The sequence below is a fragment of the Cyrtonyx montezumae genome, unplaced genomic scaffold (assembly GCF_038088225.1).
Source record: "Cyrtonyx montezumae isolate F1298 unplaced genomic scaffold, pur_monq_1.0 scaffold_2, whole genome shotgun sequence".
Classification (NCBI taxonomy): domain Eukaryota; kingdom Metazoa; phylum Chordata; class Aves; order Galliformes; family Odontophoridae; genus Cyrtonyx; species Cyrtonyx montezumae.
Window position 1 is genome coordinate 25,752,149 of NW_027071936.1, and position 19,100 is coordinate 25,771,248.

The 19,100-nt window shown below is 38.7% G+C and overlaps 1 protein-coding gene across 8 annotated transcripts in view; it reads left to right on the plus strand.

The window, feature by feature from the left end:
- WDFY3 (WD repeat and FYVE domain containing 3) overlaps nucleotides 1-19,100 on the plus strand; it is a 131,267-nt gene that overhangs the window by 37,413 nt on the left and 74,754 nt on the right. For all 8 annotated transcript variants that reach the window (XM_065736695.1, XM_065736687.1, XM_065736691.1 and 5 more), the window contains exons 5-10: nucleotides 5,606-5,715; nucleotides 6,732-6,893; nucleotides 8,812-9,004; nucleotides 11,599-11,785; nucleotides 14,429-14,595; nucleotides 17,351-17,818. In XM_065736695.1, the coding sequence (XP_065592767.1) occupies nucleotides 5,606-5,715; nucleotides 6,732-6,893; nucleotides 8,812-9,004; nucleotides 11,599-11,785; nucleotides 14,429-14,595; nucleotides 17,351-17,818 (1,287 nt within the window). The remainder of the gene's footprint in view (nucleotides 1-5,605; nucleotides 5,716-6,731; nucleotides 6,894-8,811; nucleotides 9,005-11,598; nucleotides 11,786-14,428; nucleotides 14,596-17,350; nucleotides 17,819-19,100) is intronic.

Here is a 19,100-nt window from a genome sequence, read left to right on the forward strand (position 1 = left end):
CCGGATCTTGCTAAGAATGGCCATCTAGTTACTTAGTTCTTCACTCATTATCTCTTCCCAGTTGTTCCAAGGTGGCCCAGTTTTCATCCTCACAGCCCCAGAAGTTGAGTAGATTTTGTTGTTGTTGTTGAGCTTTTGGGCTTTTCTTTTTTTTTTCTTTCTTTTCTTCACTAGGAAACTTAATCACAGAGACTTAAAAACGCAGGTTAGTACTCTTGTGAGCTTTAATATGATGAGTAGCATTAGTTTTATCAGGAGAAACACAATAATTTATTTTTTATGCAGTTAAGACTGCTATTACTTCTGTTGATATAACTATTTTAGATTTAGTGTGGGAAGCTGTTGTAGCTTGCTCCATGCACTGCAGTTGCTTTGTGACTCCTGGGCAAGCCACAGAGTTCCATTTTGCTCTCTGTAAATGTCCAATTAAAAAACTGTTAAAATTCCTGCTTTGTGCAGCTGTGCTAAACTGTTTAGAGCTGGGTGAATGCTCCCTGTGACATTGAAAAGAACAACTCCTAGACTTTTTAGAAGTACTTTTTCTTTAGAGACAAAATAATGATGCATAGATATTGTAAATGTCCTTTTCCTACCAAACAAAGTGATACAGTATCACAACAGCTATTAGTAGGTAATTGTATCTTCTGTCATGCTTTTAGACTAACATCTCTTTGTGGGAGATATCTCTGATATTGCATTTTCAAATGCAAATTCTTCATGGCATGAAGTGCTCAATTTAAATAAACCAGATTTTACTGAGCTTGTTTTTAGAAACAAGATTTCCCCATAAATATTATCAAAAACTTAGCTTTGCTTTTAGTTAAAAATAAGGAAAGAAATTTTCAAAGAACTTACTTTTTAAAAATGGAAATGCATTTGGCAGCTTTTTATAGTTGGGAATGTGGTATGATGACTGTTAACTTGTTTTCTTTTTGTTTGTTTGTTTTTGTGGGGGATGGAGCCCAGTGCAGTTTTTCTTTTCATCAGTCCTTTTAATATTTGAAGTAGTAGCTATGTAAATAGTGCCTTGCCATCGCAGACAAATCTCAGTTATTCTTGGCAAACGGTAGTTTCATGATTCAGTAGCAACTGTGCCAGCATTCTATCATACGTAGTCTCCCAGCACTGCCATTGTACTGTTCAGGTACAGTTTCAGCTGTACTGTTTCTCCAGTATGAATGTAACCATGGAGTAATACAGATGAGGACATTAAAACTGTTAGACTGTCTTCCACGCTGAGGTCTGTCCTGTGGAGCAGTCGTGGTCTACATTATTTAGGGTTTTAGCTGCCAAATTTCCAACGTCCCATTTCATGTCTGAATTGATTGACAGATCATGGTGGTGTTTTACTAAAATGTCTAATCTCATCTGTTTCTTGCATAGTCCCTTCTTTTGGAAGCATCTGGCTCTGAGTTGAAAAGACAGATTGCTGAAACAAGGTGCAGAGACTGCTGGAATGGTGTCAGAACAAATGTGGTTGTGAATGGCCACTTTGGCTACAGATGCTGGGAAGCAAGCAGCACTTCTAATTCTGTATTTCCCAAAAACATGCCTTGGAGGCAAACTCTTCCTGTGTAATTGCCACTGCTGTTAGATAAAATAAATACATAGGCTGAGTATTTCAACAACATGCTCTCATACGTTTGGCCCGTTGTTATCATTTGTGCCTGGGGCAAAAATGGCAGCAAAAGTGAGTTCAGGCATCAGGACTTGTGTGTATGTTGAAGCTATGCAGTAGGGTCGGTGCAGGGTGGGGGTGGTTCCCCAGACCCTCTGTGCAGAGATGGCTGCTGTGCAATGGGATGGGAGAGCTTCTGGTGGCACATTGCCGTGAGCCAAAGACCTTTCAGGTCATGGTTTCACTGAGTACTGTACTTTCTGCTTTAGAAATCCCAGAGTGGGAAAACAAGAAGATTCATCATAGAGCTGGAATATTAAGCCCTTTTAAGGCAAATTTCAAGTGTTGGCTTTGGTTTGTTTGGTTGTTGGTTTTTTTTTTTTTTTAATTATTTAGTGTAGCTGCTACTCTACATGCATTGCTGTTTTAGACAGCTTTTAAATCAATTCTGTTGTCTCACCTTGTTAATTTTAAGTGACATTTCATTCCATATTTGCAACATTCTCTGTAAATCTGTCACAGTATTTACCACTTCATGCTAAATTCTTTTACTTTGCCATGGCTCTAGACTGTTAAAATAATCCCTCCTTCCCTCCAGAAACAGCTTCTTCATTTATTATTTGCATCCTATTATTGTTTTTTTCTTTTTATCTCCTTTTTTTAATCAAACTGTTTCACTGTTAAAAAATATATAATAATAATAAAAAAATAACCTTTGCATTTCTCTAATGTACAAGCTTAAAGACAGCCATTATCTTACTTTAAAGCCATGCTGGGAGACCAAATTGATAACATTCCTCATCGTAATGTTTAGCCATAGCAGAAAACCACATCAGTGGTTTATATTCGGCCTCTGACAATGTCTGCCTTTATTTTTCCCTTTTAAATTCTATTGATTTGCGAACTCTGCCTGTGTTTTTCATTTTTACTACAGTTGACATCTGTCACTATCAGCAGAACCAATTATGTGTTTATTTTAAATTGCTAAGTGTTAAATGTGTTGTTTTTTTTTTTTGCTTTGTCCAAGTGCGTCTTATCTTCAGTAAATCTTGTGGAAGGCATTTTCAGAAAACATATCTTCTGCAAGTGGCCTTTCAGGCTCCTTCCACACTGAGGTCAGAGTTTTTCTGATAGCACTATTTGTAGTGTCTGCATCTCTTGGAAGCTTTGGAGCTGTTTCTTGCTAACAGGGGAGCTAGGGGTAACACAGAGATATGCTGGTTAGCTGTTTGTCTGCTGAGCAGAGAGTAGTAGGCTGGAGGTGATCTGACCTGCTGTGACTGCACCACTGTTTTCTTCCTCGCACTTTTCCCCTTGACCTGTAGGTGACTTAGCCTTACATGGTGATTGTATTTTGAATTTACAGAAGTTGCTCCAAGGGGGAAGCAGAGCCCTATCAGTTAGCCACCAGGAATCAGTCTTGGTCAATGACAGCTGCATCTTATTTCTTTGTTAACATTTTAGTTAATCTTAGATACTATTTACCAGATCTTATATGAGGTAAGTGTGGGTGATACAGTGCCTTTCTAGGACATCCTAGAAAGATCTTTTTTTTTTTTCCAGCTGGATTAATGAAGCTAAATGCTGGCATCAATGAATTATTTATCTTTTGCCAAGCAGTCCTCTTTAGTTTAAGCTGATGTTTCTCTTACTAGTTGGCCTGCTGAAACTATACATTTCCTCAGGCATCTGAGTGTATTTCCAGGTATTCTCCTTTCAGAGCAGTGGGGGCTTTCTTAGAAGAGGGGTCCATGAAAAGCCCCATTGCCACACACACTCTGGTGCGCATATGGATATTTTCCCTCCCTACTCACCTAGGCTTTTGCCACTAATGCTGTATTGTACTGAAGATAACAATACAGTATAAAAAAGTACAATGATTCTGTTCTGTTTACTAGAATACCTACACAAATACAGAATTAATCCTTACTGATGTTGCTATAGGCAGAAATGTTTCCTTTAATGCAGGGCAGCTTTTGTTAGCAATCTGAATAGGACTTAACTTGTAGGTTTCAATCTGCTGTTTTTCTGATGTCCAGGACAAAAAGCATCCCAAGTGCCTCTTCTGTATGAAACTTCTTTGGACATTGCATTCTACCAAGCCTCTTTCCTGCATTTACCAGCTCCCTTCTGGAAAAATCTGACTACTGTACTAACTGTAGTCATAACTGTAGTCATAGTTATCCACACATGCCTGTAGAATTGTCCAGATTGGTATGTAGAGATGTTACTTTCTGGTTCTTTATCTCTTTGCTTCCTTACTGTTGTTATTAGCTATCACATCCAAATCCTTGATTCCATGGTTTCCTGTGCAGAAGTTAAAGGACTAAGGACATAGGGTCAGGTGCAGGGAATGTTGTGTCAAAAGGATTTCTTGAATGCTGCAGAACAAGGAAAAATTACAAGCAATAAAGTAAGGCTAATGCTGACGACAGAAGTGAATCCTGAATAGTAGTGCTGTCAAATTTGCTCAGAGCAGATGACAAAAGAATGTATTTCTGCACTTAAAATGCTGTCTGTGTTTTAGGTACTGCTCAATTAAGACTGACAGTTTTGAAGTGACTATTTATAGTGTTTGACTGCACTGCTGTTTAGAATGCCAGCAGCGTGGCAGCTTTTTCAGAAGCACATACCTAACCTCTCAGTCTCTGACTTCCAGGGATACAAAGAGAGCCTGTGTTCCACAGGTGGCTTTCTGAGTGCCATGCCCAAAGGAGGCTATTAGAACCTTGTTTCTTCTGTGCCAGTCTTCCCTATTTATGACCAATTATTTGAGAAAACGAACTGCCCGCCTGGCATGGTTGGTTGTCACAGTGGTTGTTTGCTGCATGTCTGCAGTTTGAAACCTGCAATACCAAAGTGAACAGAAGTCTTTCCTGTACTGGGTTGGGGCCAAAGTTAAGCATAACACTCAAGATGTTCTCTAACGAGTTCCAAGAAGAGGGGTGCATTTAGCTTAGAAGAAGCTCATGCACGGGTATATACTGTGGGGAATCTGACAGCAGATGGAGCAGACAAAACAAGATTAAAGTTGGATTCTTCTTCAACTGCAGACTTCTTTCTTCCTTTGTAATTTCATTGTAATTCCTCTTTTCAGCCATATTATACACTTTCTTTTTCTGTCCTAGATGACACTGAAAGCATTAAAGATGATTGATGTGCAGTTATTAATGCAAAACAGTTTTAGATTTTCCTTAAGCATAATGGGTGCTTCCCATTATTGGCATTACAGATGTCTTAACACACATGTATTTAGACAGCAGAGAGTTAGGACTTCATTTTCAGTTCATTTATATTCTTGTTTGTATTGTATTATGTTCATATTTATTGAGGATGATAACTTATTTCCCAGGCTGAATATTTAATTTATGCTCTCATTGATACCAAATTGCTTCTTCTGATTTCAAAAGTGGTCCATTCCTCATACTAATTAGCCATGAATTGTTAGCAATTTAATCTTACAAAAAAATAAAAGTAGGATGGGGCTGAGGTAGTTGTTCATCTTAATTTTACTGTTATTATTTTCCCGTTTTTATTCCTTTTGAGTTTTTATATCTTTCCTTCAGTCCTGTCCAGTTATTCTCCATACTGTTGTTTCAGCGCAGTGCTTTTTCCAACCCCCCCAGACAATGAATATCAGCCTTTCCCACTAAATTATAGTGAATTCATGTACCGGAATAGAGTAAGTTATGTTTGGTAAAACCAAAATACTTAAACAGAAGTTGCTGCATGCAACTGCACAACCTAACTACTGGTTGAAAACATGATACCTAAAAGGTACTTCTAACAGCTGAGTTGAAGCCTAGTGCACATGAAAGACAGGAACGTGTGTTGGGAGAGAACCTGAACCCAGTCCTCTTCCCCTTCAAGCAGTGCTGCAGACCTGTATTCATGCTTAGTGCACAGACTATTGAGAGAATGTTTTCCATTCTGCAGACTTTCAAACTGAATTTCTTTTTCCTTCTTTTAACCTTGTTCCCCTTACAGAGGCTGCAAGTCGTGCCATTGTCCAGTTTCTGGAGATCAATCAAAGTGAAGAAGCAAGTAGAGGTTGGATGCTGCTCACCACAATTAATTTACTAGCTTCATCAGGACAGGTTAGTCTTAAACAACAGTGCTTAATGAAAGCTGTGGGCTTGGAGACACATGAGAATCACAATAATGAAATGCGAGAACACACCCTAAATGACATTCTTGACTACTTTCTGCATTCTGTGTTAAGGTCTTCTTTTTGCTGTAGTGCCACAGAGTTTCCACTTCAACTCCTTGTTGTTTCAATTGCCTAAAAGTCATTCTTTTGGAACATGGAGTTAGAATTATTGCAGGCAATCATTGTTCCCCAAAGGCTTCTTGAACATGCTGCTGCTTAGCTTCCAAAGACATCCATGTCTCATACACTACCTGAATCATTCAGACTCAATACATGCCCACCCCATCACTTACGTAGGAAGTATTGCTGGAAGGGGAAACCAAAAGCAGTGATGAGCAAATGATACCACAAATGCTACTGCTTCTGCCTTTGGTTCCACTTTTTGCCCACACTGGAGAACCAGTCTGTGGCAGCTTACTGGCTGCTGTGTGTTTTGCTCTTCCTGCTCTACTCTGCATTATAACTCAGTATGTCATCTGCTGTATGTTTAGTATGTCACCAGCCACCACCCCATTTGTCTTTCCTTACCTGCGATGCTTTCTTACTTCTTCCTGTTTTGCTCCTTATGCCTACTTCTACCTTCTTGCCATCCAAATGCGTGACTTGACTAATGCCTTCCCACTCCCTTTTCTAACTGTTAAATAACTGTTAATGAGGGCTTGGCTGAAAGTGTTGCTATTAACTTGTAAGCTCCAGTTGGCAGAGGCTGTGTAGTTTCTGTAGTGCAAGGACTACCTGACTGTGGCTGTTAGGTGCTATTTTCATGTAAATAAATTAAGATGCTATTTTTAAAGTTACTGTTTATGTAGGTTTTTGCAAATAGATGGTCCATCTGTGCTGTTACCTGGACAACTCAGAAGCATTAGAAGGAAAAGCCAGTGTTTGTGTCAACTGCATTACAGAAGCACTTCAAATATAATAATATGCTGAACTGTGGGTTTGCTCTATTTTCTTTCTCTCCAGAAAACCGTGGACTGCATGACTACAATGTCAGTGCCTTCCACACTCGTTAAATGTCTGTATCTGTTTTTTGACCTTCCACATGTGCCTGAGGTAGTTGGAGGAGCACAGAATGAGCTACCTCTCGCAGAGCGCCGAGCGCTACTACAGAAAGTCTTTGTTCAGGTAAGAAAGGTAAAATAGGTCACAGGTCTAACAGAGGGGAAATGCTTCATGACAAATCTCCAGAAACTGCTCTTACTTGATTCTTTGCAAACTGTGGTCTTAGAGTAAGATTGCTTTTTCTGGAAGCACGGATGAAATTAAAATCCTGTCCTATTTGTCCTGTGATTTCTGTCCTCAGCAAGTGTCTCTTCTGAAAACATTATTGCACCTCTTCCACACAGCTGCCTTAAGGGAGCAAAGCATTTGCTCTTTAATCTAATTGGTGTTTGGTATCTTTGGCCATTGTTGACAGAAGTAAACATAGTAAAAAATATTAGTATTGTTAATAATCTGTGAGTAATTAACAATTAATTAACAATTAATTTGTGAGTAATCTTTAGGAGTTGATTTCTTTTTACTTATGGAAGTAAACTGTGCATTTGGAAATAAGTAATTTAAATATGAGAGTGAACCATCTTAGCATGCATTTACTGCTAGTTATCTCCTGTGTGTTTTTCCAGATGCTTTTCCCCAGATTTGCCAGGGTACTGACAGGTACTGCATCCTCCCCGCTCCTGCTTTCCAAGTTCCAAATTGAGTTTTTGTAAAGGAATTCCATGTGCTCTCATGACTAAACTATTAGAAGGAGCTGACTGTTACTGTTAGACCAGATTCAGTCATACTGTCAGTTTCCATGTATGCATTGGGAGTGTTTGCATAACCACATACACAACACTGTAGAAGCCTGTTGGTAATCATCACCTTCAGTGATGTGAAGGCAGTGCTGAGATTTTTAAGTGTAAAATTTGTGCAGCATTTTGATACCTGTGCTACAAAAATTAAGATGAGACTTAATCTCACTATCACTGGCTACACTATCTGCCCAGTGACAGTCACTATATTGGAATGTAGCCATTTTCTTCTTTTGACTTTTGTTGTCCTAGTACAGCACATTTTCTTCCAAAGCAGAAGTCATTATGTGCTTTGAGTTACCTTTCAGAAACTGTATTGCTGTATTTCAGTCAGCAGAGTTAAAAAATTGTGGAAGTTACCTAAATACTGTTCCTCTAATATGCTAATTCCCTATTTTTATGTCTTTTGTGTACTTCTATGCTACTTTTCCCTCATCAAGGGCCATCAAGTAGTGCTCTGAAATGAGTTAGCTGGAGTGGGTGAGGCTTCAGGTAGCACCCATACTCTTTTTGCTTTCTTAGCTTCTATACCTCCAGGTATAGATGCAGGTAGCTATACAAAATATTCCTTATTTTTTCTGGGAGAGAACCTCAGCTTCCTGCAGAAGACGGAAAGTGGACAACAGATATCCTCAGAAAATGCACAAAAGAGAACACATAGTGTACTGGCAGGCTGTGTTGCTGTACATTGTCTTATTTAAGGTAATTGGGCAATTTGGATCCAGGCTACAGGCTTTCAGATAGGAAAGGCTGCAGCAATGCTACAGCCCTGTCAAGCTTTTTGGGCTGTTTTTGTTTGATTGAGAAAGCACAGATGTTGCTCTACCAGCAGCTTTTCAGTGAACTTCCTTGCATTAGGAAGGAATGTAATGGTTTGCCTCTCAGTGCTGTTGGCCCCACTGCAGGATTTAAACTTGTTAGCCAGTGAATGAGTGGATTAGAGAAGGAAGAAATGTGCTGGTACCCAAAACAACCATGCTGTTTCAGCCGAGAGATTTATTTAAGCTCTGCAGCTACTGTTTTGCTAATAATCTTCGGCTGAATTGAGACCTGAAGTAGCCATGTATTGAATAACCTTGTCTTTAATTTAAAATAGAAAGACAATATGCAAAGGCAGAACAGCACATTGCTTCTTCTAATGTGCATGCTACATGGAAGAAAGTTTCAACTTCTCCTAAGTCTGGGCAGAAATGGCAACGCCAATAGCAAGGTAATAATATGAGACATTTACTGACTTAATGTTTCAGATCTTAGTAAAGCTGTGCAGTTTTGTGTCCCCTGCGGAAGAACTGGCTCAAAAGGATGATCTGCAGCTTTTGTTCAGTGCAATAACGTCATGGTGCCCTCCCTATAACCTGCCTTGGAGGAAGAGTGCAGGGGAAGTACTGATGACCATATCGCGTCACGGCCTTAGTGTCAATGTAGTGAAATACATTCACGGTATGTGTCTTTCTCCACTATTATTTATTTATTTGTCTTTGATTGCTTTACTAATAGTCAAATAGGCATGACAATTGTAGATGTAGGAAAACTCGCTGGCTTTTTGTTTGGACCTAAGTCTTGATGTATGTATAACATTTCAGAGCATTTGCATTTTCAGTTCACTTTGCTTCATACATGTCAGTCTGAAACTAAAGAATAGTGTTTTCCTCTTGCTTTGCCTAGAGCTTCTGATAACCAGGAAGTCAGATTCTATCTCATTGTTGCTTCTGTTTGAGCAACTTCAGTAACTGCTCTATTGAAAAACATTCCTTGTGCAATGAATAGGTTTGTCATTTTTGTTGCTAGCATTAATTCTTAAGGGAATTTTGTTGTTATCTTCTCAGTGTTTGAATTAGCAGCAGCAGTCCCTTGCAGAGGCAAGGTGAGCTAGCAGTGCTTAGTGTACAGCTGCGTTGCCTAGGTGCTGCTCTAGCTGGCAACTTAAGTGTAGGGACATCTGAGGAAGCTGCAGGAACTGGAACTATCTCAGAGTGTTTTGCTGATTCATTTTAAGCTACTGGAAGCCCAGAAAAGCATCTGCTCTCTAGTAAATACTGGTGCAATATGAAAACCAGGGAGAGCTAATTTGGATATGCTGAAAGAATGTTCTTCGTCTGACATTTCACTTCTGCAGGAAGTACTAGGTCAAACTGATATAGCCACCAGTAATTTGCTGTCTCTTCTGTTGTCTGGAATATCAAGGGGCTGTTATATCTGAACACAGTGAAACCTGGATAATAGAGAGGTACCAGGAAATGCTTTGGGGAGCTTGGTGTGCATGTGGAGCCCCCAGGTACTTACTGAAAGTGCATTGTAGCAGCTAGCTCACATACAACCAGCCCTTCCAGTTCCCAAGCCTGAAGACATTGTTCCTTGCACCTATCCCAGGGCTCTCCTTCTTTTACTTGGCTGTCACCCACACCTCTGCCAGGGGTGCTGTTCTTTGTTCCTGTGCTGCTACCGTGACAGCCACCAATGGAATGAAGCAGCCAAAATCCTTCAGTTTTACCTCTTGGCCTTATTTGAGGAAGTGTCCTGGTTTTGGTTTGGAAACTAGCATACAGGGGGAGATGGTGAGAAATTTTGAAAGCTAAGTTAACAAGTACTTTATCCCAGTGCATCTTTACAAGGAATTGCTCAGTGTTTGCCTCGGAAGGGCTGCTGCCTCACTGGTTAGTGGCAAAGGACAAAGTGAAATGACAACTGGTGTCAGAGAGGATAGTACTCATGGGAAGAGCTTTGACAACAAATATCTTAATGAAAATAGTGGTGTTGCATTAATTTAAAGTTAAGTGAGTGTTGAGGTATTTAGGGTTTGATAGAGTAAAATGTATTTCTTGTCATTGTATTTAGGGCTTTCAGACTGCAGCACCACCTGAATGCATATGTCATTTATAAATTGGAACACTTGTTTCAATGAGCTGACATTCTTACCACAAATTGTAGTGATCTGTGATTATTGGGGGGGAAAAGAAGTCGCTGTTTCCCCACATCCTGGGAAGCAAATTTTTATAAGGTGCTGCAAAACCTTTTTGGCAGTTTATGGAAGATATCACTCCGTCTCTACATACTTCACGGAAAATGTTAGTGTCTGTTTTTTCTTGCACTAGCAGCATCTTTTCAATTCCAGTGAGAAAGAATTGAATGTACGGCATCTTGTAGAAGCACAAATTAGGCATTGGTTAAATGTTTTCAAATTGGATTTTAAAGCTGGTAATTATTTTACATAGAACTGTAGCAACCTTCTGATGGATTTATGATGGTGCATTAGAATGAACCTGACTTAAGAGATGATAACGTGTCAGTAGACTCATCTTGTATTAGAGAAATTGTAAGGCTTTTCATCATGTGAAAGAAACATCTGTTCAGTATATTGTGTTTTGACCTCATCTTCTGGGAGGTTTTGTAATCAGTCAAACTGGAAGTGCTAGCACTTGTCTGTAAATACTGGAAAGTTTGAGCAGGGAGTCACCAAAGGGGAGTATTTTTGAAACCTGAAATCTGAGTACGGATTTGGGAAGGGTGTTTAGAATGTGCCAATGGAACATGGTAGCTACATAGAATGAGACAAGCTGTATGCTTTGCCTCTGGATTATTTGAATAAGCATATAATGCCAACCATATTGCTGACCAGGGGAGCCATGCAATGAATGTGTTGGTTTTTACCTAACACGAGCAACACAGTGTGGTTCAGGTCTTTCTGTAACTGCTTTTGAATACAGATTGGGATTAAAGCAGTTCATAGATTGTTTTCTCCTTTGAGTGATTTTCTCAGTTAAACTTTTCAAATAAAAGTTGGTATTTGTCTTCTAAGTCTTCTTCAAGAAGTAAAGATTATCTAGGGGAGGGCAGGGCTGGCAGAAAAAGGATAGGAATCAGATCTGAAGCTACTGGACAGTCTTACTCATCTCTAGGCATTCTGTCAAGTTATGTGTTGCATGATAAGAGGTAATTAAGTAACCATTACCTTATTGCTATGTTTAATTTAAAAACTGTTCTTGTTTCTGTGATTAATGTCAATAAAATACCAAATTTCTTACAATTCTTTTCAGAAAAAGAATGTTTGTCCACGTGTGTTCAGAACATGCAGCAGTCTGATGACCTTTCTCCCCTTGAAATAGTCGAGATGTTTGCTGGGCTTTCTTGTTTTCTCAAAGATTCCAGTGATGTATCACAAACTCTACTGGATGATTTCAGGATATGGCAAGGATACAACTTCCTCTGTGATCTCCTCCTCAGGTATGAAAAAAGAATGCAGACAGATGGCTGTGAGCTCTTTTAAAAAGATTTCCTATTAAGGAATAGTTAAATGGATTTAAATGAAAAAAATGGTTGTTGGTTGCTATGAAATGAAGACAGTAGAACCAAAATATCAAGTTACATGCTTCTCCCCTGCTATGAAACTACGTTGTTTAGGTTATTGCTCATTGGTGCTGCTTTATTACTAAATCCTCTTGTATGATAGAGGAAAGTGAGTACCGTGCTGCTGGTGTTGCTGTTTGTTATTCAAACACAAGATGCTAACACAGAAATGAAATCTGAACTTACACCTTATCATGTATGTGGGAGTCAGAGATGATTAGAAACAGTGCTGTAATAGCCATTAACGAGAAGAGTTGATGTTAAGAGCTAACTCTGTTTTTCAGGTTGTTCTGGGGGTTCTGAGTTGCTAGGGTTTTGTTACCCACATATTAGAACTTAATTTTCTATTACGTTCTATGTTTTATTGTGTGTGCTTGTTTTTAAAGAATACCAGACTTTATCATGGCATATGAAATCCTTAGTGACAGAATAATGCATAAATTACCATCTGTGTTGAAATTGCTACAATACGTTATGTTATTGTTCTTTTAGTATAAATTGTGGCTTTGAGTATGAATTAAATTATTTGAACGAAAGCACTGTTATATATAAAAAAAACTTGGTTGTTTTCTAGAATCTGTCAGCAGGAGGTTAGGCAGAATTGTAGGAATGTGCTGTCCTTAGCAATTTATTTTTCAAGCACAAAAGCAATCCTCTGTACATCGTTTTAAACAGACTCTCTCCTGACCTTGCTCATTCTTTCAGCCAAAGAGTGAAGATTCCCTGGCAGATGTATGAGAAGAGGCAGAGGAGTGTGTTTGTGTGACTGAAAAAGGAGAGCACAATTGCACAGCATACCAGTTCATCTTTTGGCATCATGACAGAGTTAAAGCACAAAAATGTGTTATCCTTGCTTCTTTGTGAGCTGGCTCCAGAAAAATTGCTAAAAACCTTGCAAAAAATGCTTGGAAAAAGGTCTTACAGTATGCAGTACTGTTAGGAGGATGACTGTCATATTGGAGTATGAAATGTTGGCACTGGGAGTCCAGTCACAAAGAAGGAAGGCTTTGGAGCTGGTAAGGCAAAACAGTATGTGAAGATACTGACTTAGTAAGAAATTGCCAGAGTCCTGTGAAGAACAAGGGTGAGAGTGTGTGGCTTTCACCTCAGTGACATGAAAGGGCAGGGTGTGTGGAGGGTTTATGAAATAGTAATGAACAGTCTGAGTCCTTCTGTAATGGCTATGTGAATGAGTCCAACCATAGGTCTCACTGTGGAGAAGGTGCAGGGTGCAGAATCAATTTATCAGCATGAGGAAAAACACAACTTACACTGCATAAGCTAATAATGGATTGTAGTTTTTCTTCTCAGCTCTGTAGAGTCTTAGCTCCTGGTTCCAGCTACCCCTTTGCTCCTTCCTCTGTTTGTCACAGCCCCAGGATATGACCCATGGTCCCTGGCTGGGCAGCTGGCATGGGACTTAAGGAAGGCTGTTTGCTCATGGTGTCTTCCTTAGCCTTGTCCTCCTGAAGCAGTAATACACGGATTAAAAGATTTGAATGTGTAAGCAATTGATTGGGACTGAAAAGAATAATCTGGGTTTTAATGGTTTGGGTGTTTTCTTCTTTGTATTCATTTATTTCATTTTATTTTCCCTGACTGAATGACTAGAAGTAAATGGTGATTAGGATACATGTGACAATTTCTACCCTCTAGGATTCTGATATCAGCCTGTAGTTCTAAATGAGGTACTTGGCTGTGCACTCCTAGGTATTCCATTTCTGGTCGGACTATTTCATTAACATAAATTATTAGCTATGAAGATGGCACAGCGCGGGTTTATTTTTTTACAGACTGCCTAGGTATTTGCCTATCAGCTTCCTATTCGTACGAGGACTTGCCTTAGTATGGTTTGTGTTAGAAGGGACCTTAAAACCCCTTCAGTTCCGTTATCCCTGCTATGGGCTTGTTGCTGTCCACCACAGCTCCCTTCAAGTACTGGAAGGCTGCAGTGAGGTGTCTCTCCAGAGCCTTTTTTTCTCCAGGCTGAGCAAGCCCAGCTCCCTCAGCCCCTCTCTATTAGGAGCGGTGCTCCAGCCCTCTGATCTTTTTTGTGACCTTCTTCTGGAGCTGCTCCAACAGCTCTGCATTCTTCCTGTACTGGGGGTCCCAGTCTTGAGCACAATACTCCAAATGGAGCTTTACTAGAGCAGAGCAGAGAGGAAAAATCACCTCCTTTGCCGTGCTGCCACTCCTCTTTTGATGCAGGTTAACTTGCCTTCTGGGTAATTTAAAATATATTTTTTAATATCTGTGCAGCTTTCTAGTAGGCTGTTGAGTTCATGGCAAGATTTATGAAGTGAATTTATATAGGAAATTAATGGATTTATGACAGCATACATTTATGTTTGACTGAATGGTTAGAAATGTGAATGGAGAATGTGTAAAATACTGTACAGGGCACTGGAGGTATGTTCTCTAAGTTAACAAAGAAAAATGAAAGAAATCATTGATGGTAGTGATTTGAGTTGAAAGGAACTTGTGCTAACGTAGCCTTCTGTTGTTTTTTATTTCCTTCAGATTAGAACAGGCGAAAGAGGCTGAATCAAAGGATGCTTTGAAGGACTTGGTTAATTTGATTACTTCCTTAACAACATATGGTGTAAATGAATTGAAACCAGCTGGTGTTACCACCGGAGTACCTTTCCTACTACCTGGATTTGCAGTGCCACAGCCTGCAGGCAAAGGTGAGTGTTTTTTCCCTCCCTCGCTGTATGTTTTAAAATATAAACAGTAAAGTACAGAGAAGCTTTGTACTATGTAAACTGTTTGCTACTGAGTGTAAGTTCTTTTACTAAGGTTGCTTTTAAAACATTTGGTTATCTTGTCCTAGAGGTCTGTTTTCTTTGGGTTTGATACTTAAAAAGTATGTGTACAGGTGTTTGTTTTTGTTTGTTTTTTGTTTTTTGAGAACTGTAGTGCAATCAAACTTCTCTTCCACAGATTTCTATTTGGATGTTTTAAGAGATTATTGGTACAAGGAGATGCACTTGTTTGGTCTGTAATGTTCTGATCTGATCTCACAAAACTTACTGCGGAGTTATGTGCTGCTTTGGTGGTTGTTTGTTATTGTTTTGTATTTTTTTTGTGTTTGTAATTGTGGAGTTTTGCTTTTTGTTACACTTGCTAAAGCTGACAAAAGCTATCCTTGTGAGCTGTTGTTGTTTCATCACCAGTGAGCATTCAGAGTGGTGAAACCTGCGGTGTGCCTGCAGCCACTTTCAATTATGATATGGATCTAAGCTTGAGGAGATTTGCAGGGGGAGGACTTAGAAAAGCAGAATTTGGATTCTACACGCTTAAAATGCAATCTCATTTTGTGTGTAGGCAAGGACTTTGGAGTTTAGCAGATGACTGTAGGGCTAGCTTGCTTCTTGGCCTCTCTCTGGTTTTAGTAGTACTGGAGACATTTGTAAAGGTTTTGTGTTAGGATTATCTTTATAGATCTGTATGTTAATGCATTTACTTGACCATTTCTCTAGTATATCTAAGCTCTTTGGACAACCATTTTCTGGTATTGAGAGAGTTCATTATTTATGGAATAGGGAAAGGTGATAGTCGTAGGCAGAGTTTAGTTTGTTCGTGCTCTGGTAATAACAAAACAATTTTTGCCCAAGCTAATCATCATTGATAGAAAAGTAATGTAAGAAACACAGTCTCATACACTCAAAACATCCTCATATTTCGTTGGTCATGGCGTCTATCAATTCCTTTTATTTCTCCGTTCTGTCGATGAGTTATCTATGGAGAATGTATTAACACATTTTCTTAATTGCTTTTATTTAAATCTTTTTAGGTTTTGAACTTTGTAGAGCTGATGAAGATTTGGTTTCTTCAGGGGTCCTTGTAACGTTCAAAGATAAAGCATTAATCTGCTTGATTGCCTGAAACAACTGTTATACTTAATTAGAACATTACTAGTTGTGTCTGTCACTGCTTACATTCCAACTCTGTCCACTTTCCAACATCTTTCATTTCAAAGAAAGCATGCAAAACACCTTCTTTTAGAAACGAATGAATATGACTTGCAATTTAATGTGCATATTCTTCCAGTAAGTGAAACTGTTGCATGTAACTTTTCAAGGAAATTTCTTTTTCCTTTCTGGAGGAATACAGCAGGGAAAGTGGTGAAGCTAGACGCTGAGATAATTTAATTTAAATTGGACAACTGAGTTTATAAAAGATGGAGACAGTAGTATTCCACAGAGCATACATGACAAATCAAGAGTCTTCTTTTACAGAAGGTTTGGAAATCATGTTAATGGTTTACTTTTAGCTTGTTTGAAGGTAAGGTTTCATTGTTAGAGCATCCTGATTTTCTTTTACATGTATATATTTTTTTTCAAAGGATATTTATCATGAGGCGATTCTTACATGGTGGGATTGGACCACTATGAGTTATATTATCCTTGTAAAAGTTACAACATTGAGCTTTGAGGCATCCTTCTAGTAGGGTAGTATCTGCACTGTCCATTGAGAATTATCAGGGCCACAGGAACACACATAAGCAAGGTGCTCTTTGGCTAAATGAATGAGATCTGATTGCGATTGATGGCACTGTGGCACATAAAAAAAAAAGTTTGACCTAGCTTTTAGAGATGGGAAGTCTTTGCACAATGTATAATGTAGCAGTAATATTAGCACAAATTCTTCCATTTATTTTAATTACCTGATTGTTCATAGACTGATTCTCAAAAGCCACCTCGCTGCCATCATCTGATAATGATATGATGACTTATCTATAAGTTTCTGATGCAGAACTGAGCAAGAGCATGCTCTCTGTTAAGGCAGGCCTTCTGCAGCCCTCTGGAGTTTCTCTACACTTAGCTGTCTTTTATTGCACAGAATTTCTGAAGAGCGAATGGAACATGATAACTCAGAGGCCACACATGCTGTTTAGCTTTCAACTCAACTGATAAGCCTTTCTCATTGCTTATTGCTCTATTAAACGAAGGTGATCAGATGCATGCTCTTTTAAACTTAGCTTACCTAAAACTTGTGAAGGATGTAGTGATCTACTGTATTACAGAATACAGAACATTCTACTGTTTCTGTAATGTGTTTTCTTACGCCACAGACTGATGACATACAGGCTTTATTTTTTCTCTAGAACTGTATACCCTTGCAAATTTTAAAAATAGGTCACCTTGCTTACCTATTTGAAAGAAACTATCATTCATTTAGCTGCATGTGTAAACACTTGCTTTCAAAAACAAAGGCGTCATCTGAAAGAATAGTAAATCATAGGATTTGCAGTATAATTGGTTATGCAAAGGATTTTGTGAAGAGCCCATTTTAATTAAAAAAAAAAGTGAACATTACTGTTATTTTAACCACGCTTATTAGAATGCATGGATTGTTATTAGTAAGTGTACTCATTGTTTGAGACAATCAAGAACTTTCACTTTTTTTCTTCCCATCCCACTTTGTTTCCTAATTTAGGTCACAGCGTGAGGAATATTCAAGCGTTTTCCGTCCTTCAGAATGCATTTTTGAAAGCAAAAACTAGCTATCTAGCACAAATTATCCTTGATGCCATCACGAATATTTATATGGTGGACAATGCCAATTACTTCATTTTGGAGTCTCAGCACACATTGTCTCAGTTCGCAGAGAAAATTTCTAAACTTCCAGAAGTGCAGACCAAATACTTTGAAATGCTGGAATTTGTTGTCTTCAGCTTGAATTACATACCCTGTAAAGAACTGATCAGTGTGAGCATCCTTTTAAAATCCAGCACTTCTTATCACTGTAGCATCATTGCCATGAAGACACTCCTGAAATTCACCCGTCATGACTACATCTTTAAGGATGTCTTCAGGGAGGTGGGGCTTTTGGAGGTGATGGTAAATCTTCTTCATAAATATGCAGCCCTTCTGAAAGATCCCACTCAGGCTTTGAATGATCAAGGTAGCGTGTGGTCTTCCGTTTTACTAATGCATGTCTTTTTGGCTGGGAATGTTGGAGGTTAATGGTTATGAGAAAAAACAAGAAAGTTGGAATGCGTATCTTAAGGGCAGAGTTCTGGCAGGCACTCCTGAGCCATCCTAAAAACACGTTGGGAATTCCCTCTTCCTTTCTGTCCTGCGTGAGGCAATCTCAGAAAATGTGAAGTAAGAGTTCATAATTTACATTTTGAAAAAGTTTTGATATATTGTTTTTAATACTGAAGTTACTTTGCGTCAAAAGAGTGAAGAAATGATGTGTAGCCTGCCTGCTTCTCCTCCTCTTCCCCCTAGTTGTCTTGCTTAGTCCCCCCTAGGATACTATAAAGCTCTTCTTGGGGTTATGTATTTATTGAATTTTTTTAATAGACATCAGGTCTATATTCTAGTATGAACTTAAAAAAAATAATATATATATACACACATATAATGTATATATTAGTGTTTTCATATCCAAAATTGGAAATCTTAGAGTTAAGTCAGTAGTTGCTTGGAAAGTGCAAGCCATATGTGCATGCTTTTTTTAATATATATTTTTTTACTCAAAACAGCAATAAAGTTAGCATGTGTCAGTGACACTTCTGTGTATAACTGTAGGCTGTTTTTTCTGGGTTTATAGTATGAAGCTTTGCTGGTGATTCAGTTGATTACACGTGTAAAAATCACTACCAGAAACTTTTGTTGGAAAATAAGTGATTTCTCAAGTGCTTCTCAATAAATGGATGAAGATGTCATCCAATTAGCATGCTGCCTGGTTGGATGTTGCCCTCATGTTCCAGCTTGCAGCTTATTAATTGTTCTTTCTTTCTGGAGTGTTATGCTGTACTTAAAATGCCATATGCAGTGTAGGTTCATCTGTTACACCTATCAAGTCATCAACACATTTAAGTTACTTAGGTAGATGTAGTTTTGTGCTTTTGGGTGGGATTTCTCTTTGCAAGTACTTAAAGAACAAAGCAGATGCTGTTGGTCACAAAACAGATCCTGTTGGTCTTCAACAGCGATGAGACATTGTGACTTTGATTGTGGCATTATGACTTGAAGAAACAACATTTGGAGATATGAACCAACACATACAGCTGTAGTGGCTGCCACTGAGCTCACGGAGCTCAAAAGCTTCTGTTAAAATTATTGGTTATATAAATGGCGTTTTCATGACTTTCATAATTGAGCTTTCCCATGGATGCTCGTGCAGACTAAATCTTCCTTGCTTTGAAATTGTATTAGTTTGTTTTCTTTGTGGAAAT